A 23,440-nucleotide genomic window follows, 5' to 3' on the forward strand; every position below is an offset into this window, starting at 1 on the left:
ATCATGCTGAAGAGAAGTGCTTGGCTTTTAATTGATTGTCCTTCAAAGCAGTTCAGATAACAGCATGCAACTCTTGCTTAATTGGATTAGAAGATCAGAGCAATGGTCTGTAAATATAAGCATATCCTATGCTCAAGTGTAGCCAACAGTTTACTTTCCTAAAAAACTGGAAACAATTTATTTGAGAACCTTTTAGAAACTTTCTTTCAAATGTAATCAAATGCTTTGCCATCACCATGAGAGCTAGACTGATAGACTGTTTCTAAACAGCTTTTTGAAGAAGAAAACTCATTTTCCCTGGATGATCACACATGTGGTTAAAGGAGGTTAGGTCAATAAAGGTGTCCTTACTCTTGTGGTAAAGGAGCAGAAACCAAACATTTGCCAAGTACAGTTCAATACAGAAGTGCACAATGCCATGAGTAACAAATGAATGTACAGCTCCTGAGCTCCCAAAACTCTCACCCACAGGAAGTTACCCTTTACTTTTTTGGTGTGATTTATTTATTTATATTTATTAATAAACCATTGCTCTCAAAGGTCTTGTGGCACTTTACAAAATCAATAAAATACAATTAAATCCCCTAAAATAACCCATTAAACCACATTATAACAACAACATAGTATAACAAGATGGCAGACAATAAAATATAAACCCAACTCTCCCCCCCCCCCGCCCCGTGTGCCCAGGAGGCCTTCTCTTTCCAGTTAGCTGCTGTTGGGAACAGAGAAGTGCCATATTTGTGTATCAGGTGTGCTTGAATTGTTCCTGATGCAAAGATACAACAGAATTACCTGCTCCTACACACAAGATGGGCCCCTTAAATGTGTACGTCTGCATATTTGCATATGGATAAAAGAGAGATGAGTAAACTTTATCTGTCAGTTATGTTTTGGTTTTGAATGAGAATGTCTTCAGGAAACTTGAGTTTTTCTAACCATTATGCATTTTTAAGAACACAATACTGTCCCAATAGACTGAGTCTAACCCCCTTACAAAATTTCACATTTGCTTCTCATTAATCCTAGCATTTGATTAACATTTCATTAGCAATCAACCATGATAGGAGAAATCAGCCCCAAGACCTGGCAGTTTGAGAGGTTTAGTGTGAATTTAGGGAAATGAAGTTACTGAATAGTTTCAATTAATTTTGGCTTTTGTCTATGTTTTCAGATCGCATGATTAATCAGTTTGCATTTTATTGAATTTTCCCCTCTTGGTTAACCTCTAAAGGGAAGAATTTTAAATAGTGTCTTAAATTATTCTGGATCAAAGTAGGGAAAAATGTATTTTGATATTGTAAAAAAAAAAAAATAGGAATTCTCCTTGTTTCTTCTACTAAGTGAAATAAGCCATGCCCAAACACCTAAGATTTCCTGGATGTTTGAGGAGATGTTTTATGAGATCATCAGTTTCCTTGGTATGCCCAGGAGGTCAACAAGCAGATGACCAGTATGAATTCTTGATCAAATCAATTATTGGGTGAATATTTCCCTAGTCTAGGTAGCTCAGGCAAGCCCAATCTTGTCAGATTCATTCATTCATTCATTCATTCATTCATTCATTCATTCATTCAGTTTGTAGCCACTACTCTTGACCCAGCCAGCTTGCAGTGGCTAACAACAAGCTTAAAATACTAGTACAGAATTAGACATCCTATACAGAATATAACTAAAACATAAATCCTCCCAACTTCCATAAAATCCTCCTCCCCAGCCACCTTTCCGAAGTGGATATAGATGTTACTTGCTTGGAGGGTATCAGATGAAGGGCCCCAAGATGTCCCCTTAGCCTCAACTGATAGCCTGACAGGAAGAGCTCTGTCTTACAGGCCCTGCAGAACTGCATCAGCTCCAGGAGAGCCTGTAGCTTTTCCAGAAGCTCATTACACCAGGTGGGGACCAGGGCCAAAAAGGCCACGGCCCTGTTTGAGACCAGGCAAACTTCACGCAGGCTGGGGATCACCAGTCTATTAGTATTTGCTGAGCGAAAAGCCCTGTGAAGGGGCATGGGGAGTTAGATGGTCCCTTGAGTACGCTGGGCCCAGACTGCAAATGGACTTAAAGGTCAACACCAAAACCTTGAACTTGATCCGAAATTCAACTAGCAACCAATGCAACTGCCTCATTGCAGGCTAGATTTTGGTTTCCCAAGGTGTTCTAGAAGCTGCATGCTGTACCAGCTTTAGTTTCCAGATCACGTACAAGGGAAGGCCCGTGTAAAGCAAGTTACAGGTATCTAGTCTGGAGATGACCATTGCATGGATCACTGTGGCCGGGTATTCTGGAGTAAGAGAGGTGAAGGTTCCTCCATTTAATTAATGAACCTATGATCGATGTATATTGAAAGAAATTAAGGGGGATAATGTCTATTAGGAAAAAGGTTTTATATAACTGAAAGTGATTGGAAGGAACAAGCCACTGATGAAAAGAACATTTTTGAAAGTGGATGGTGAATCCGGAGCCTGTTCAGCTTGTTGCAAATTTATCATATAAAAAAACAAGAGTTTCTACATCTTACATTAGTGTTACACCTGAATGTCAATCTTATTGTCATCTTCAGGTTTTGTGGATCAATTGGTCTTCATTCTTAACCTTCAGATATATGATAAATCAGCAATGGGGCTACCTTGGTAACCTGTGCCACCAGATCTCAGAAGCTAAGCAAGTCCAACCCTGGCTAATTGAATGGAAAATCTCCAAGGATTTGGGTGGTAGTTCTGCCCAGGAACACAAAGGGTCATGACACAGAGGTGGGAACTGGCAGAACCACTTCTGAATGTCCTTTGCCTGGCTGCCAGGCAAGCCTCAGATCTCCTAGTTACATTGCACACACATATCTTTAACCGCTCCTGCGGAGCGGATTAAATAAAGCAGTAAGGGCACCTGGGAGGAGTTAGGGTGGGCCCTCTCCGGGATAAAAACTCGCTGGGGTGAATCAAGAGCCACTTTACCCCTCCGAGTGGCACTCAAGGCCCAAGCAGCCAATGAGCTCCCCATTGCCTGCTTGCCCCAGCCTCGCCCAGGCCGCCAGGGGACTGACCGCGCAGTCGACACAGACCTCCGGCCCGGGCAGCCCTCCTCGCGAACTCTCCTCCCCAGGGGGAAAGGAACAGGGACACCGCGTCAAAGATGTGGTGTCCCTGTTCCTTTCCCGCCCCCCGCGATCACACTGCCAACAACCCCCACCTAACCCCCCCATACTTTCGCGCCGCCGCTTCCCGCACACTCAAGACACCCACCCACCGCCAACTACCCCCCTCACTCCCCCGAACCCTTTCCGCGCCGCCCCATAATGACATGACGCCCACCGGTTGCTTCTCGACCCGCCGCACTCCCGGCCCTTCCCACACCCACCCCGATCGTCCCTGTCCCCGGCCCATTGCCGCCAGTCTACTCACCCTGACGCCGTTCGCTGCTTTGCCTATGACGCCATTCACTGCTTCGCCTGCACGGCCTCTGTGAACGACCTGGAATGAACCAGGCATGCGCGGCCTTTCACGCATGCCTGGTTCCCCTGCCCAACCCACAGACGCGCCCCTGCCCCTCACCCCGCCCCCAAGCCCACGCTCCCAGACCTCCCTGCCAACGCACCTCCGGAAAGCTCCCTCGCCGCAAATTCAACAAGCATGCGCGGACTACAGCCCATGCCTGCTTGCTCTCGCCGCCGCCGCCCCTACCCTCGCGTCGCCCACCAGCCCGAGCTGCCCTGCCTATTCGCTGCCGTGCCTGCTTTGCGCTACTTCGCCGCCCGCCGCTATGCCCAGGTGAGCCCGTGAACACACCCAAGCTCATGGCTGCCTGAACGCCACCCCACTGCCCTTCTCCCGCCCCTATAATAGCCTTGCCACCTCACAGACGCGGCGAGGACGGGAGAACGCCTGCCTGCACAGCCCTGGCCCCTGGGAAGCCTTCGCCCTGCGAAGGCTTCCCCGTCCTGGCCTGCCTAGCGCCCATTTTATTCCCACATAAAATGGGCTTTGGTTCTAGTATGATAAATAATATTGTATGAATAGATGTTTCTTGAGTTGTGTTAAATCTCTTAGTAGCTGTGGATTTCAAAATCTTCTGCCTGTTGGTATGAGTGCATTTTGGCAAGCATGGCCAAGTTCTGTTAAGGCTCTTAACATGCTTAACATGTATTATAATTGATTATATGAGTGGGAGGAGGGGTTCTTCTGCTCCTCAGGGTGATGGTAAGGGGACTGCTGTTTTTACTAATTTATGTTTACAGTTGGTTATTTTTTTAAAAGAAGCATTCCCATCAGTATTTTCAAGCTGCAGGGAAAACTAAGGGTACACTCTGGCTGGACAGCTCCTTTTGATAGAAATAGGTCTTGACTGTTTTAGCATAGATATTGGTGGATTAACAACGGCATAAATGTTGTGTTGGTTTCTGTAGAAATGTAGGTTGGACAGTGTCAAAAAGTCAGCTGTAATCAATACCACTGCAGCCCAAATGAGACCGTCTTGTGGCTCCTTAAAGGCTAACAAAAGTTATTGTGACCCCAGAAGTGTATTCTTTTTTTCATGATGCACTAACTTTGCACATGAAAGGAATTCTTAACTTTGTGGTTGTGGTTGCTTTAAAAAACAAACTGACCACTTGATTCTATTTTCTGCTTTGAAAATAATGGAGAGAGTTTTATTTTCACTCCTGATATATTTGTAACTAGAGGACATCAACATCCTGGGTGGAATTCAATGCAGCTTTGTCATTTATATATAACGTATAATACATTGATATGAATTAGTGAAGGTCACAGCAGCAAAGGGGTCTGTGCAAATCTGGCCTTCTCAGGGATGTTCAGGTCCACTTTTCTGAATCTTCAGGGTTTTTTTAAATTAAATGGAAGTCTTTTACACCCATTATGCACGGGGGTTTTAGCGCACATTCGGGGTGGAATGGCGGCGACTAAAATCACGGATAACGCACGGAGCCGGCTGCAACCGGCTGCAGCTTCGGTGCATGCCGCCGAAAAAGCCGCGTCAGTGAAACGCGGAAGAAAGCGCAGCTTCCGGGTGAGCGGGGCGCAACCAGAAGCGGCGCCCGGATCGGCGCGTGCATAATGGGTTACTCTGGGTTTTGCCGCCGTCGCGCCCCGCCCCGTACATAACCGGTATGCATCGCGTCTTCCCCCTCCGCGTTTTCCATGTGACCCGAAATCGCCGTTTCGGCGGCCGTGCATAATGGGCCTTAGTCTTTATTTGTGAATATATTGCAGCAGAACAAGGAGACAATATTCTATCCTGTTGCTCAATAAAAACCTTCTTCTCAGTTGTATTATGTTTAGCCAATGAATGCCATGGCATTGGTACAACTGGAAAACTCTAGTTGCTTTTCTGTTATAATTTATGAAATCAAATTATCTTAACAATGAACACAGTTAAATAACTAGTATAACCTGTAACTAACTCCTGTTTATTCTAATTTTTTTCCTCTCCTTTGGTACCTTTTGGTTCACCTCACTGTAAAAGTTCCAGCAAAGAGAATAATGGGTCAACTAAACTGTACAATTGAGGGAGGTACCTTTAGATGAGACCATCTGTAGTGATATTGGCATCCATAAATTGTCCCTGAGGCACAGGGAGTGGAAATTATTGGTTGAGTGGGAAGGGAGAGTTTTTCTGCCAGGGTATTTTTTTTAATGGTGGATTAAGCATTTTTATATATTTTTGTGGGGTATTTTTATGTAACCTGCCATGAGACGCCTTGTCCAGTAGTGGCAGGCAATACATCATAGTAGCAGCAGCAGCAGTAGCAGCAGCAATAATAATATAGTAATAGTAATAATAATACATCTTACATGGTAGATCCATTCCTGGCCACAAAAGGATGGGAAAGGGCAATTTTAGGGGGTAGAAAGTATGAGGGAAAAGGCATTAAACACCCCATCATGTGCATCATGTCTGCAGTCCAAATCCACTTCTCCTCCAAACTGCTTCTAATATTAATTTTAAAAAATGCATTGGGAAATCTAATCCTGGATAACCAATGCGACATGTAATGTAGTTTCACTAGACTTTTATTATCTTCCAGACAAAAAGGGCATGATTCTGCCTCAAAGAAAAATATACACGGCGGCACCTCCTCCTGAAGACTCTGAACCGGAGGCTAACAGTGAAGTGAATGATGAAAACTCTGAGAGTAACGATGATAACGGCTGTGACGCTTCGGGTGAGATATTGCACTTCACGGGTTTTACAGAAGCCAGTGCTTAGGTCTGTAAACCTGATAGGTTATTTGAGGAATCGGGGTCTGCAACACAGCTGTGCTGTATCTACTATGCTAAGATTTTGCCTAACCTCTGCCATTTGACTGTGGTGACACTTCACACTACAGAGTTACCTGACAAACTCTGTGTACTTTCAGAAAAACTAATTTTTAATGGCAAAATCCCAGCCTCTATTGTGCTGAAGGCACCATGTCCAGTTGCTTCAAATACTGTGATGTTTTGAAGAAGAGCCAATTGAGGCCAAGGACCAATTTACAGTCTTCCCGAAAGGATACTGCCTCAGATATGACTGCAAGATGGCTTGTTCTCTGACTATACGGTATAACACCTAGAATGAGTACAGGAGGCTTACCTAGCACATCCTCCTTTCAGATGCTCTAACAATCTCCATGCAGGAAGATCTTGATCTTGTGCTTTTTGAACACCCAGTTCTCTGTATGTGTACTTCCAATCAGGCAATACCACTTGTGTCTGCTCTTAGTTTCAAATCTATAAAGCTAAGAATATTGATAAATATGTTGTCTAGCAACTGATGAACCACAATATGTGATGCTGGCCTTTGGATTGATGTGTTGAATATGCGTCCTACAGGCTACTTTTTGCATGAAAATAATAGGTGTCTTATTTTATGTATATTTAGTTATTATTATTTATAAGGTGTTTTTGCCAACATCCAGTGTACAAGCCATATAAGACTGTTGATCAGTGCTTATGACTTAGCGTGTTGTAGTGATAAATTGATTACTTCATTTATTCATGTGGCCACTTACCTGACTTCTGGATTCCTTATTTTAAGTAATCTTTTATTGCTGCCTACAAGTTACCATTTAACACCTAACTTTATTCTTAGTGCTTTGATAAAGTTGAAATACTTCAACCATGGATCTTAAATGTGGAATGCTATACATTCATTTTTATATGCTAATAGTTAGGTTTGCTTGTCTGGAAAATTTGTCTAGTTCCCTGTGCTCTGGGGGTTTAATTGTTTAAATGAGATATAAACATTAATACAAAAGAGAGAGCTGATACATTGGCCTTGGATGGTCTTGAGATGCATTTTGTGTTCGTGTGTCATCATTAAGATCAATGGATATGAACAGTACTAAACACCTACTCCCCCATTCCTTGACACAAGTTTTAACAGCTGGGATCACAAAGAACAGAGGGAGAAGACACCTGGAACTGCATTTCTTGCAGACATAATATATCAAACTACTGCAAGAACAAGAAAAAATTGGGTTGTAGAGTTCGTTTCCCCACCTTAACATGTTCCATACCAGCAGATGTAATTGACAATTGGACCTCTCACTTTTATCCCCAGAAGAGTCTACACAAATGCAGCCAAATGCAGGAGGGTATGAGTGAAAAAGTATTATATTGGCAGGGGGTGTAAATCAAAGTTGTGTAAATCAAAAAAGGTTGGGCTAAGGTTTGCTTTACCAGAACCACCTCTGCGTCTATCACTCTGGGGAGGGAGGTCTGAGATGTTAATGAGGATCCCTCCTTGATTTCAAGAAGCCTAGACCTTAGTCATTGTAATCTGTCAGTAATTGCTGCTTGCTCTGAATCTGGGAGCTCAGTGAAAGAGCTCATTAGATCCTCCCCCAAAGCATCTTTAAGAGAAGAGCTCTCTGTATTGGCTTCTCCATTAGTCTGTGAACAAGCAGAAGGGCCATCCCAGCTGATTAGGTCTTGGTTTGCCTCTTTTCAGATGCTTGTCTTTGCCTGCAAAGCTGGAGAGGTGTAGAATTAGCTTGCTGAAGTGGAGATTGAATCGTATTCATAAAAATTGTGCTGAGAAAATTCCCTTTGATTTTAGGATGCCTTTTTCTCAGATTAATAATGAAGGAAAAACTGGACTATCAAATGTTGGTAATAATTGTTCAGTGACATCTTCATAGTTTCAGTAGCATTGTTGAAATATTTAAGTATTAAAGCTAAGGGAATTAATTTGCCCATAGCAAAATGACAGGATAGTAGATGCATCATATTTCTGTATTCGTTACTCCTTATCAAGTTACATGATTGATTCATGGAGTAGGTGACCTAGACACTGTGGTACCCACCAGTGTTGCCTGGTGCCCATGTCTATCTTCCTCAGAGTTTCTGTTTCCTAAAGCAAAGAGCCAATCCTAGCTATCCTTCATGTCACTGGAGAAAGAGGTACTTTAGAACAGGGGTTCTAATAGCAGAAAGTGAAGAGGAACTAAAGAGCCTGTTGATGCAGGTGAAGGAGGAGAGTGCAAAAGTTGGCTTGAAACTCAGCATCAAGAAAACGAAGATCATGGCATCCGGCCTTCTCAATTCCTGGCAAATAGATGGGGAAGAAATGGAAATAGTGACAGATTTTATTTTCCTGGGCTCCAAGATCACTGCAGATGGGGACTGCAGCAAAGAAATTAAAAGACGCTTGCTCCTGGGGAGGAAAGTTCTTCAAATTCCATTCAGAATGGTCTAACATTTTTCCCCCTCTTCCTGTGGAATCCACAGCAAAACCCATTATAGCTCAGAATTCATCTTTCCAACCTGGTACAAAAGTGCAAAAGTTGGCTTGAAACTCAACATCAAGAAAACAAAGATCATGGCATATGGCCCTCTCAATTCCTGGCAAATAGATGGGGAAGAAATGGAGATAGTGACAGATTTTATTTTCCTGGGCTCCAAGATCACTGCAGATGGGGACTGCAGCAAAGAAATTAAAAGACGCTTGCTCCTGGGGAGGAAAGCTATGGGAAATCTAGACAGCATCCTAAAAAGCAGAGACATCACCCTGCCAACAAAAGTGTGTTTAGTCAAAACTATGGTATTTCCAGTTGCAATGTATGGCTGCGAATGTTGGACCATAAGGAAGGCTGAGTGTCAAAGAATTGAGGCTTTTGAACTCTGGTGCTGGAGAAGACTCTTGCGAGTCCCTTGGACTGCAAGGCAAACAAACTGGTCAGTGCTAGGGGAGATCAGCCCTGACTGCTCCTTAGAATGCCAGATCCTGAAGATGAAACTCAAATACCACCTCATGAGAAGGAAGGACTCTCTGGAGAAGAGCCTAATGCTGGGAGCGATCGAGGGCAAACTCTGGCAGGGGCTCATGGGAATTGTAGTCCATGAACATCTGGAGGACCACAGGTTGACTACCCCTGCTTTAGAACAGCCCAGGAGGCCCTTTGTGCCTGTGGGGTGCATCCAGTTAGAAAAAAAATCTACCTCTGCCATAAGAGGACACTTGGTTTGGAAATTCCCAACATTTTGTGATTAATTCCAACACTATGACAGCCATTTTGCGGTTATCTGTACCCTCCTGACAGGCATTTTGCAATAATACCCCCTACATGTTCTCAGTGCTTCAACTGTAGCCACAGTTTCGATCAACAATTTTGATTTAGGACTAGCTTCTGTAGGTGGAAACTGTAACTATAAAATAAACTTAGGCAGATGTAGTTCAATATCTCCTTGTCATTTTTCCTCACTGTTTTCATGCTTCTCGGCCCTCATTTTTTTAAGGATAGATAATATTAACTTGTGTATTCTATTTGCTTGGAACTTCATTGAATATACATCCTTATCAGTGGCCGTGATATGCTTAGACGTAAAAAGCCTTCAGTTTTGTCTTGGCAAAGAGTCTTGCTTTGCCACAGCCTCTTATTAATATTATAGAACTTGTGCTCTCTTGTGCCATGCTTTCTTGTACCAAGATGAATGAATGCAGCCTGGCATCCCAAAATTTTCTTGCTTCCCCTTTGCTATTGTATATTTCTGCCTTTACCAATACCCAAGATACAAGCTAGCAGGAGGCAAGCTATTATACATCGACTGTCAAATGCATGGCACACTGTGCTTGTTCATTACAACTCCATTTCCCTTTCTGAGATGCACCATGTGCTCATTACCCAGTGGTGGCCTCCTCATACTGTGCCACTAAGAACCATGTTGTTTGTGCCCTCAGATCCCTTGGTCCTTAGATGCCAGAAGTGCAGACATGAAATCTATTGTTGGATATTAAAACTGAATCTCTCATAAGGCCACAGTTCCTTTAAGGCTCACCAGAAAGGGAATTGCCCAACTACTTGAATATGCCAGGAGAACAGAAACGATGGCCCCTTTGTTTAACCCTCCAGAGCACCCTTACCCCTGCCATAATCAGTGGCTTGGGTTTTCAGGATAATACTCTAAGGTCCCAAAGCCTCCTTTGTAGTACAGCGTTCTCCAATACTTCACCCACAGGCACAGAGAAGGCCCTTAAGCCATTTCTCAGCCATTATCAAACAGGCTGAGAGTCTGTCACTCAGGCAATTCCCTTATCCATACAGATTATCCTTCTGTCACTTCATTTTGTGTGATCATATTTGATTGCCACTTCCCCTGGGTACCAGTCATCCTCCACTTACCCATCATTCAAATCCACCATCAGGGGGGGGAAAGCCCTACACCCCTTGGTCCGACACAATCACACATCCTAACTATGGAAGGAATTTAGTGAACAGCAGGGCCTTCCTACTGGAGCCCAAGTAAATCTAAATTCATCTTTGTAGCTGATTCTGTTCCCAGACCATATTTCAGCATTACAAAATCACTATACCGTTCTTCTCTTCCAGACAAGCAGAGTACATTTTCCTTTCTGCTCTTCTTTTCATAATCCTCCATTCCTTCACGTCTGCACTTCTCCATCTCCTGTTCTCAGCTAGCCAGCCTACTAGCTAGTATTTCCAGTAGCCTCTTCACATGGTCAGGAACTCCTTTCCAAATATCCTTCCCTATTTATTTCGCAATACCTTTCCTGGCAATTCCTCTGCCATTGTCCCCTGTCATTGGTTTGTTTGACTCCAGACCAGCCACATGGAAAGAATACAGTTTAAATTAACAGTAGCTTTGAGCATTTAGTTTTTAGGTAATGCAACAATGCACAAAATGTATGGCTTTATTGGATGGTTATATGTAAATTGTTATAATACGAATGCAGTTGCTTACTGCCTTATAATTTTGCCTTTATCTCTTTTTTTATACCTTAGCTAGGTGTTTGGGTTAGTAAAGTTATTTGCTAGTTAAATGCTTGTCTTCCTTTCATCTTTTCCTCTCAAGAGTTTATTGTGCCAAACTGGGACCCCAGAGCTCAAACAATCCCTTCCATATCTGTGTTTTTCAGGGATTAACATGCAAGGGGTGATCTCCATGTGTTAAGCCTTACACCAGAACTGATCTGGGCAACATTCATCTGCTGCTCTTTTATAGGAAATGAAGGATAATATATTAGTATAGTGACTAAACATCATTGATATACTGTTATTGATAATCCATTCACCTCTATATTTACACCTGTTCTTCTCAGGCTCATTTCTCAGCTGATTCTTGTGCATCCATTCTCACATTGGAAATAGCTCTTGTACAGAGGCATGTTCCTTTCCTAGGGAGTACATGTGTGTGGGTAGATCAGGCTTTCTCAACCAGGATTTTATGAAACTCTGAGGTTTCTTGACATCCCTGGAAGGGTTTCCCAAATGGGTGGGCCTTAATTTTTTTTATTTGTTAAACATTTATTAGTTGATATAGCCATATATGGTCATTGATGGGCCTGGAGGGGGTGGGGAGAGGAGGGGCTAAGCTTCCCAACCCTATTCTGTACAAGCGCACCACTTGTGGTGTTTCTCGAATCCTGAAGAATGTTTCAGGGGTTTCTCAACAGTAAAAAAGTTGAAAAATGCTATTGGAGATGCACATAAAGTTATATTTTTCATTGCATTTGAAAGCGCCTGCATCTGTTGACTTCTGGTTTCCCCACAATCCATAATTTGTTCCTAACTGCTCTGTACTTCATTACATGTTGGGAAAAGTGGTTTGAAGCAGTATCCCTGTTCCTAGACTGACAGGTAGGCTTGGGGATGAAGGGTGTAGTTTGATGGTGGCTATTTATTTTCTGCACATATGAACTAATTGTGGAGCTAGGATCTGGTTTCTGAAACCTGCCATTTGCCAAATTGCGAAGACTAAATTTTAAGAAAAGCAGCAATATTTGTAAAACCAAAACATTCACCTCAGCTGTGGGACTAATGGTACCACTTTGGAGACAACAAATATGTGGTTCCAAGTGAAAGAAGCCAAAAGGTGGCAAGGAAAATTGAGACAAGGTCTCTTTCTCATTTTCTTCTATAGAATAAGTTAGAATTGCTATTTTGACAGCATCCTTTTCAAACACTTTGGTAGCTAAGCTGGTGGTTTTGACAAGGGCATTAACGTAGCTTCAGTATTCAGTAGTCTGTCATTCAGCAAATGCTGGTAGCAAAATCAGTGTCTTCACAGCACTTCAAGCTGTTTAATTTTGAACTCTGGCTGTTCCAATGTATTTTTGTTATTATCTATTTATTTAAAAACATTTCTTTAGGATAAGCCCCTTAAGGCACACCATCTGTCTTATGAAGGAACAGAGAGTGAAAGCTGAGGCAGGGAAGACATATTAATCATGTTCTTACTTTGTTTTGATGTCACAACACAGCATTGCCTGATTGCTGGATTAAAAAAAAATTAAAAATCTAAATTCGAAGCCAGATTCTCATTTCACAATTAAACATGAATGAAGCTTTAATGACAGACTAATCACCATGGTACAGTTCAGTAAAAAAAAAAAATACTTTAGAACATGATGCTTGGTGCATGGGGCACTTTGGCAACACTAAAATGACTGGCAAGCGTTAATGTGCAGGACGTTCATACATTGCAACTTGCCATTGAAAATGCTGTGGGGAAAAACCGGCCCATTAGTAATGCAGTGGGGAGATCAAATTTGCTTCGGTAAAGACTTAAACATCCAGCCCCTTTCTTCTAATAATGAAAAAGTTTTTAAAAGCCAATAATCTTAGATTATCTGACCAGACGACATTCTACATGTGACATGCTTGAAAAAAATCCTCAGACTCAGGAATTTTTTGTGAAGATGGCTGCTTCAAATTCAGATCTGTATATGGCTGCTGAGAAAAGGCCTGCTTAACTAACAACAAAGGCTCTTCTATTAGAAGAGTTAACAATCTCTAATTTTATTGAAATTTGGCTGAAATGCCAGCTTGACACAACCAACTTTGGTTTTTTAAACTAAAGATGAGCCACTAGTAGCCTCAATGAACATCTATGGAAAGTACTGTTAAGTAGTGGTTCCATTCTCTTTATTCGAAATACAATTTGTTGCTTTCAGGTGAGGTTAGGGGAAAAGTTATAATTCACAGGTTTAAAATATGGCCTAACCTGAATTTTTTTGCAGTCTGATTTAATTACATCTGACTGCTTTTGAGTCAGAAATGTTGCACATTTATTCAGATCACGGGTAGTCAACCTGTGGTCCTCCAGATGTTCATGGACTACAATTCCATTTGCTGGCAGGGGCTCATGGGAATTGTAGTCCATGAACATCTGGAGGATCACAGGTTGACTACCGCTGATTCAGATGATGACATTAACTTACCCCTTAAAAGTTTGTGGGGATACCAAAAAAGAAAGCCTTGATCTAGTACCGTAATAATAAAGACTTGGTTACTTACTTGAACCAAGTCTTTATTATTACGGTACTAGACCAGTTGTCAAATTACAAGGTACATAAAAATATCTGGCATTAACAAGATAAAAGAATCATTGATAAATATTATAAAAGATAAAAACATTCCAGCTGGTTTTAAAACTCACAAGCATTATCTCAAGCAATTGAGACTATCTCTACCTAAGTTGCTCCGAATCCAACCTGCTCTTCCTTGTTTTGATTGCTCTCCAAGCAAATCTGGCCACAACAGAAGTTATTTCTGTGCTTTTTTCTGACAACATGTCTGTGATTGCCTCTGAGTTGGGCTTATTCTGTAGGGAAGATATAACTTCTCCCCTGAGAAAGCCTTGATCAAATAAGAAGGTCCACCAAAGAATTGCTGCTTTCCTAGAAACGCTGCTTGTTGCAGTAAGAAAAAATATTCTTCAGTAATGGGAGAGACAAAAGGGGGGGAGGGGCAGAATGTATAGAAGTTAGAAAAAATAGCATTTAGAGTTCTTGCTATGCAAGTAAGTTCAGAAAGAACTTTTTCTGGTCCCAGATTAGATTCAGAGGTGAGGACATAGGGGGCGTTGTTGTGTGTGCCATGATGTCACTTGCAGGAAAAATCTAGAAATTCTGAAAGGAAACTCTAGTAATCCCTGGAAACCTGATGGTTTTACCATAGTTTCCAGTGATTGTTAGAGCTACCCATCATCACTTTCAGATTTCCCTATTAGTGATATTATGGCATCCATCATGGCAACATGCTTTGAATAAAATTTTCTCCTGCTGCCTCGAGAAGTGGTGGGCAACAAGAGGTGCCAGTGGGAGGCCTTACAGCCTTAGCCCCAATTAATTCTGCCATCTCAGTTCTGGGAAGGTATATTAAGGTTTATGCATCCAGTATGGAAATCATCAAATCATGGAGTAGGAAAGAACCTCCAGGATCATCTAGTCCAACCCCCTGCACAATGCAGGAAACTCACAACTACCATCTTACCGACAGTGACCCCAATTTCATGCCCAGATGATTCCCCCCCCCCCAAGAAAACCAGAATCCCTGACCAATCACGCAGAAATTAGCCTCCAGGCTGTAAAGTAGCAATTGGCATTTTCCCTGGGCATGCAAGAAAGGGCCACAAGAGTCTAGCACTGACACTACCATTCCTGTCCACCCACTTACAGTCTGCCTAAGTTTACAGAAACAATCAACCTACGTTTACAACCTGTTAAGTTCTAAACAGTTAATCCCCTCCAAAAAGAGTTATTTTAATTTGAAGAAAAATATTTTCTCTTTGCTCACATTGTGTCTTTATAAAATGAATGCAAATAGTGAACTTATGTGAAACTAACCTTATAGTGAGTCAGACCATTGGTCTTTCATTCAGTATGGCCTACACTAATTGGCAGCAGCACTCCATGAACTTAGGGGAAGATCTTTCACCTTGCCAGCTGCTATAGTGGGTAGTGGCTACAGATTTTGGGCTAGAAAGACATTTAGCATGGAGCAGTAATATACAGTTACATGCTGAAAATTATCCTTTAGAGTCAAATGTGAGGATGATTTTTATTGCTATAGACTTTCTTGATGGCCTCCCTTCCTAGTATGGACCCTGCTTAGCTTTAAATAACTTATGAGATCAGACTATGCCATTCAGCCTTCCTTCCCTCTTGTTACTTTACTTGCAATTAATTATATTATATAATTTTTCTAAACATCTGTTTGTCCCTCATTAGCAGAGTCTTATATTTGAACCTGTCAGAATGATACTGAATAACTTGCTGGTGGAAATGGCCCTAGTTTAATGTAAGATTTTCCATTAAATTATCGGAATAACTAATATTTCTTCACCATCTAGGATATCTTTCTTGTTGAATATTATCTTTGGCCTCTTGTTACTTGAGGCGGTTTTAAAAATTTTATTAAGGGGTTTTATGTAAATTAAATTTAGCCAAATGTAAATTGTTATTCCTCACCTAATGTTTTGTTCATCATAATTCACTTTTCCATTAGTACTTCTCTGTTTTATATCCCTTTTGTAAATGTTGTACACACACATTGTCCTCATGTTGAATCACTGTTTGTTTACAGTCACATAGCTGCTTTGCTTCTATGCATTGATGTTCTTTTGTGATGGTTTTGGGACTCGAATGCTGATGTTTGCATTGCTACTGTCTCCACACATTCCCATGATTGTAGCATTAATCATTTGTCTCTGAGTTTTCCAAACAAGACTGAGAAAACCAGTTGTGTATTCTGACTGCTTATTTTATTACTCGATTGATTAGTACTCTCATAGTATGAGCTGGGTGCTGTATATATTAGCGATCCCCAACCTGTGGGCCACGGACCACATGTGGTCCTTCGAGTAATTGGAGGTGGGCCCCGAAGGACGCCTTCTTTCCCCCCCCCCCCGGCCTTTCATCCCCCCCAGCCCTTTACAACACACTTCATTGTTGTGGCGTGTCTGTATCTTATTTTGAATGGATGTTTAAACATTACCATAGCGATCCGTTAGGGCAGTGATTGAGAGTAGAGGAGTAAACTACCCCCCCACCGGACCTCATTAAAAGGCGGTGAGTGGTCCCTGCCGTTGAGTGGTCCCTGGTGATAAAAAGGTTGGGGACCACTGGTATATATGATGTGAGGGTGATCAGTGAAGAGCAGGATAGGGTGATCCATTCCCTGCCTGGAGAACTTGACTGGCCTGCTTAGTAATATGAATGATGGTTTTAGTTATTTTCTTAGCATTAGTTGAATAATTAGATCAAAAGTGCTGAAGGAATGTCAGTATATTGCTAAAGGACATGGACCTTGTATTCTGTTTTTTAAAATCCTGCAGATACTGACAGGCCTGTAACACAGTGCAACACTAAGCAGAATTAGACCCTTCTAATCCTAGAAACTTTAGTAGATTTAGAAGGGTGCAGTTCTGTTTAGGGATAGCAAGGCAAGTCACAAAAAAACTGTATTGATTTAACTAATAATTACCAAGACATCGTAGCTTTGAAGTCTGAATTTTCACCTAGACTGTGTCTGTGATTTCCTGTCCCCATTTCTGTGTTTGCTGAGGAAGTATTCTGTTTTGGCAGTCAAATGAGTAATAGAAACAAAAGGATATGGAGAGAGCAGAACACAAGTACTTTGTTGGGGTTTTGTTTTTTGTTTTAGTTAGACATTCAATCTGTCATCCTCAAATACCGAATTCATTCAGACAACTGCATTAAGCCATGAAATTAATGTGACCTCAGATTTTACCAGTAAGCGATGCCATTAGCATCTTGTGGTATCTTGTTCTCAAGTCAGGTAAGCAGTATTGTGTAGAGATGTCAAGGTCTTATGGGCAGACATGTTTCAAGTTCTGCCATCACCCCCACCACTCCTGAAATGGAACATTTGGAATGTTGAAGAGTAACTGAGGGGGGAAACTTCATGTTTTCTGTTCTAGGACTCCTTACTTTTGGTTCTATATCAAGAGAAATTATAATTTTTTGAAAACACATATACAATATGTATGTAACATATGTGTCTTCCAGGGATGTGTCTCCCATGGAGGCAGGGCAGCTGACATCTCCTCAGTGCCTGCAAAAATGTTCAGGGATTACTTTAGTTAAAAGGTTGAAAAGGGCTGATCTAACTCATTATTTCTAAGTGTATTACAATTTCAGCTTTTCAACTTTTAATTCCCTCCTTATTTTCTCAACCAGCAAAATCAAAGGCATAGTTAAATATATCTGGTAGCCCTCATTTTCATTCTGTCCTGAAAGTGCATATTCATGTAAACATTGACCTTGTATCCTAACCATGTTTTCCAATGGCAGGATATGGCTACCAGTGGGAAGTGAGGGAAGGATTTTTGTTTATTGCCCCTCTCATTGTGTCCCCCCACTATTCCTTTGAGTGCAGGTACCCCAGGGGCATGATTCAGGGGGCACAGGAGTCAGTGAACAGGGCAGGAAAATTTGCTTTCATGGCTACAGTTCTGTTCATGATCTAATATTTATAGAAATATTCTAAACCATATGAATGTACATGCTTTATTTATTTTAACTACATTTTCTATAATCTATTAATGTATCTTAAAGTAGTGAAGTGTTAAAGCAGTACCTAGACTGAAGTATTGTATACAGGGCTTCACATTTCTAAAAAGTTCATTTTTCTAGGGAGGCTCAAAGGTGATTTTGCTTAGAAGACGGTCCTATTTGAATCTATAGCATGCACCATTTCCCAACAAATTCATTTTTGGGCATTGCAAATAGGTGCCATGAACCAAATGTGGAAGAGACTGAATACATCACTGTTGATGTTTGCTTGTTCGCTTAAAAAAAAAAACAATAACAGCATTTGGACCATGTACTCTCAGCATAATGTTCTGGAGGCTGCTTCTATATAAAATTAAAACAGTAGGTAATAACATTATAACAGAATCCATTAAAGACCTGCACTCAAACCATTAAGCACAGCAAAAGTTCTTTAAAAATATTAAAACCCTGTCACAAAATAAATTGGAAGCAAGTCAGCAGGGAAAAAAAAAAGAACAAACTGAATAGCAAATCATCAGGAGCAGGCAAATTATTACAGTTCATAAAATGAGCTGAAACAAGACAACCTGTGGTCCAGTAACCAGGTGTAAGAAGGCCTGGGGAGAAAATAACTTAGAGATATGAAAAGAGTCTGAAAACTAAGTCTAGGTTGTATCTGTCCCTCACTTGTTGTATGTCAGTAAAAGGTATCACTATCATTATGATTAAGCCTAGAAAAAGCCATCCCCAGTAGCTATCGAAAGGATGGACAGTATAATCTTTAGCCAAGTTACACTCTTCCAAACCCATTGGCTTCAATGGACAGAGCTGTATTTGTGATCGCACCATTAATTCTGGAAAATGTGAAGCAACAGCAGATGCGTGAGAGCGTAGAGAAACTACAAATTGCCTGCCACAACCCACCCTGATGTCTTGCTTGGAGTCCAGACTTAAATTCCTGTATATTCTAGGCAGATATGAGACTTGTTGCCTTATGTAAAAAGTCACAGTTGTACATGCTCTAGGATGATAAAGCTTTACTATAATTCAGAGGCCCTTTTTTTGCAAAAAAATACATTTTAAATTCAGGTTTTCTAATAGTATGATCATAGCACATGGACTATTAAGGGCTCTGGAGCAGGATAATATATTTAACCATCTTTGCAATAAAGGCTGGATGCTGTAGATGAGTGAATGTAGATTTGTCAGCAAAGGCTATTTCTCTGTTACGAAGTTTACAACTACCTAGACAGCTTTTCACTTCACATGAAGCATGCCTGACAATTTGTGCCTTAGTCCTTACTTCAGTACAGTATCCTAAAAATAGATAAGCATACCTCTCTGAGGAACTAATTATTTGTAAAAAGATGTTCCTTGGAGAATCTTCTCTGATTCACTTTCTTTCCTTTCTAAGATGTTTCTGTCATACCTTAAGATATGTACAAAATAGTCCTAAACAGAGTTATATCCTTCTAAGCCACCAATCTCAGTAGGCTTTGGATTTTTAGGATTGTACTATCATTGTTTTTCTCCTCGGCGAGTGACCTCGTGAAAGTTTATTTTTGATCAAGTAGGTTTTTTCAGTTTTACCATCCGCTTAAAAGTATCTCAGAAGTTGTGTGACACAGAGGCTGCCCTTGTGCCTGAGGGATGAAGGTGGCTGCCTAGGCAAAAAGCAATTCTGTGGTATGAGAAGGATATAATTACAGTAGTAGGTTACATAAGTCCTTTGCAGATACCTCACAGAAGTCAGAGATAGAAGCCAGCAATAGATTCAGGAGTCCAAAATGTCTGCCAAAGAAACCCAACAGAAAATAATCTGGTATACCTGGAAGTTGCATGCACAGACATGCCTGTTCTGGATAGAACTTTTGCTGAAAGCTGAAATATTTGATTACTTTTACTGTTGTGCAAAAGGGATCAGAACAGTATTCTTCCCTCTTTTCTAAGCAACTGTTGCTCTGGAGTGTGTGAAATACAATTGTTGTATTGGTAAAACTTGATCATAAAACAGAGAAAACAAAAACAGAAGGGGGGGGGGAAACAACCTTAAGATGCAGCAAAGTTGGGTACCCAAAGGCTAGGGGCGGGGGGTATTTTGAGAAACAAAAACTTGACCACAAAGAAGGCCTTGTAGGCCTAAATGCAGTTGATCCTGTTTTAGTGTGGTTCAAGTTTATCAACTGAGAAATTCTGAATTATTGATCCTGATTTATTGGTTCAAGGTTTTTAACCTAGAAATATCAAAAAGTGTCAGGTTATATAGATTCTGGACTTGTAGTTCAAATATTCACCACTTCAAGGAAACATTGTGCCAATGTTTTTAAATAATAGATTTAGTACACTTTGTAATAAAAACATATATTTTAGTTTAATTTGTTTTGTTTTTTTCCCTTCTCATTCAACCTTTGGGTACTAAGCTTTTTAAAAACAGAGATCAGTCATCTTATTGGTAAATTGTTAGTTGATAACTAGATCTCAGGGACACTGAGCTGGCATTTCAGGATGTAAAGAATAGGTAAAGACTGCAGAATAAGAACATTATTATGCTGCAAGTTACTGTTTTAAGTCAGAGCCCGTCAGATTGATGGCATCGTAATAAAGAAAATGATTGCAACCTTCTGATTAATCATGTAATTGTTAGGGATCGGCTATAATTCTACATACTGGTCTGTCCTGGTTCAAGTCTTTCGTTTTAACCAGACAGAGAAAATGGCCTGTTAATCTCTGGAATGTAATTTTGATAAACTCTCTCCCAAAAACAAAGTTTATGTTATTCGTGGAGTCGAACTGTCTTTATCTCAAAGCTACAGAAATGGAAGAAGTGTGTATCACTACTGCTTATGTAAACAATTGGCGGTTGAGGGAAGAAAAGCATGCAAGCAGTTTTTCGGACCTGTCAGCAGCTTATGGAGGGCTGGCCCGGGGGCTGTAGGGTGTTCTTGGAAGTTGGAGTGGGGAGGTAAAGATCCCAGGCTATTGGTTCATCCTGCAAGGGGCATAATCTTTCCCAGCCTCCAAGGAAAGGGTATTTAATACTATGTAATCACCCTGCCAACAAAAGTGCGTTTAGTCAAGGCTATGGTCTTCCCAGTTGCAATGTATGGCTGCGAAAGTTGGACCATAAGGAAGGCCGAACGTCAAAGAATTGAGGCTTTTGAACTCTGGTGCTGGAGAAGACTCTTGCGAGTCCCTTGGACTGCAAGGCGAACAAACCAGTCAGTCCTAGAGGAGATCAGCCCTGACTGCTCTTTAGAAGGCCAGATCCTGAAGATGAAACTCAAATATTTTGGCCACCTCATGAGAAGGAAGGACTCCCTGGAGAAGAGCCTAATGCTGGGAGAGATTGAGGGCAAAAGAAGAAGGGGACGACAGAGAATGAGGTGGATGGATGGAGTCACTGAAGCAGTAGGTGCAAACTTAAATGGACTCCGGGGAATGGTAGAGGACAGGAAGGCCTGGAGGATCATTGTCCATGGGGTCGCGATGGGTCGGACACGACTTCGCACATAACAACAACAACAATCCTATTATTCTCTGTGCAGTCTTGGGAAGTCCCCTATGTCTGTATTTTTTCTGCAGTAAAGATATAAGCTCTTTAATAAATACTAAGAATTAACTCTGTGTAAAAGTGATCTGACATATAGGGCATAAATAAGGCTTTCTCTAATTGAAATAATAACTGAATGCCTAATTTTAATACAATTTACCAGCAGTTATGATGAATTATTGAATTGATATGTGAAAGTTAATGAAATATGCAATAATTGTGATTATTAGGATTTCATGAATTTTGATATAGCATTATATTAGTTCAAAATTGTACTATGAATATTATGGATGAATGAATTTCACTAACATTGTTTTAAATCTGGACATGATATGAATTTTGGAGTTTGGTGAAGAGAATAAGTGAATGTCACTGAAATTAAGGTATTTTTTTAAAATCTCCCCAAAATAAAAGTCTATCAGGTTTATTGTGTCATTGGGGGGGGGGGGAGACATGGCATACGCAAAAAAGAACCACAAGGAAAAAACTTGGAAAGGGTGCTACAGAAGAAGATGAAGGGGTTGATATAGTGCAAATTATGTGTGGATTAGACAAACATATGAAAGAAATGAGGGCACTCATTGAAGGTCTTAGCAAAGAAATTGCTGGAGTCAGACAAGAAATAATATACTCCAAAAAATATCTCTCAGACAGAATTGACGGCTTAAAGAAATCAGTGGAGTCTAATATTAAACGAATAAACGAAGATCATGTTTAAGGTATTACAAGCTGAACGTGATGTGACAGAATTAGAGAACTGGAAATCAACTCCAAAAGAAAAATGTGAAGTTCTAGAAATTCAAGCCAGGGCAAGGAATTTAAGAATTAAGGACATTTCTGAAGATTTTGGAATACAAGAACTGCAACAGGAGATAACAGCCTCTCTGATGATGATGTCCGAATAGAGAAGGCGTACAGAAATTTTCTACAGTGGCACTCCGCAAGAAGCAACCAAGAGAAGTTCTGATAAGCTTTGACAGCAAGCTGGTAAAGAAAAGAACTGCTGCACGCCACTCAAAATCAAAGGGCAAGAAGTAAAAATATTTCAAGATCTGCCAAGTGATACTTTGCATAAAAAAGCCCAATTTTACTTTTTATGCCAAAAGCTTATACAAAAAGATATCAGATATTGTTGTAAGATACTTTTGGTTCTTGAAGTCTTACTACCTGAAGGAACATAATAAAATCAGAGTCCAGTAGCACCTTTAAGACCAACAAAGAGTTATTTAAGGCGTGAGCTTTCGAGTACAAGCACTCTTCCTCAAACTAAGTGCTTGCCTTAATACCAAGTGCTTGCCTAATACAAAGTGCCTTAATACAAAGTGGCATTTTTATATACTACATAGACTAGTAGAAACGTAGTTCTTAACTGTATTAGTAAGGGGAAATGCTGTTATTTTGAATCTTAGCATTAACTTCTTAATGTACAAAGGTATCTTTTCTCTCTATTCTTATATGTAATAATAAAAATATATTTTAAAGTTTTTTAGTGTGATTAATCTCAGTGTGATTAATTTTGGCTAGGCAAAAGAACCCTAATTAGGTCATTTGGCTATCAAGATGGTATTCCTGTAGGATCTACATTAATTTCAACAGCAGTGTTCTGTGGATTGCATTTTTACATGTATTGTTTTTCTAAAGAAATATATAGTCTGCAATAGTGATATTCTGAAACCTAACTGGAACGGATACAGTTAGAGAAATTCTGGAAAGATTATATTTCAATTACTTGTCCTGGTCTTAATATAGTTGTTTGTCTTAAAAAACAAACAAACAGACCATTATATAATAAAAAGTCCTAAAAGATTTCAGAGCACATGTGAAAGCTCCTGTACCACCTCAGTTTTAGACAGAATTCTGCGTATTTCTTTGTTACATGTTTAAAATGGCAGCCTATACTGGAACTGCCAAGACACTGAAAGCCTTCAGTTGGGCTTTAGGTTGTCCAGAATGAATGAGAATCAAGAAAGGTTTGTGTGTAGGACAGAGGTGTGCAGGGGAGATTAACCCCATAAAAAGTAAATAATATTTTTAAAAGGGGTGGCTGACAATCCCCTTATATTGGAAAAACAACTGAAAGCTATTTGATTATATCAGTCATCAACATTTTGGACACTGATATATACTAGGGGCTAA

General features: G+C 40.6%; 1 protein-coding gene across 1 annotated transcript in view; it reads left to right on the top strand.

Annotated features, from left to right (window-relative positions):
• ERICH1 (glutamate rich 1) overlaps window positions 1-23,440 on the top strand; it is a 93,318-nt gene that overhangs the window by 25,397 nt on the left and 44,481 nt on the right. Inside the window, exon 3 of the mRNA XM_077309507.1 lies at window positions 6,041-6,178. Within this exon, the coding sequence (XP_077165622.1) occupies window positions 6,041-6,178 (138 nt within the window). The remainder of the gene's footprint in view (window positions 1-6,040; window positions 6,179-23,440) is intronic.

The sequence above is a fragment of the Paroedura picta genome, chromosome 1 (genome assembly GCF_049243985.1).
Source record: "Paroedura picta isolate Pp20150507F chromosome 1, Ppicta_v3.0, whole genome shotgun sequence".
In the NCBI taxonomy this organism is placed as follows: Eukaryota; Metazoa; Chordata; class Lepidosauria; order Squamata; family Gekkonidae; genus Paroedura; species Paroedura picta.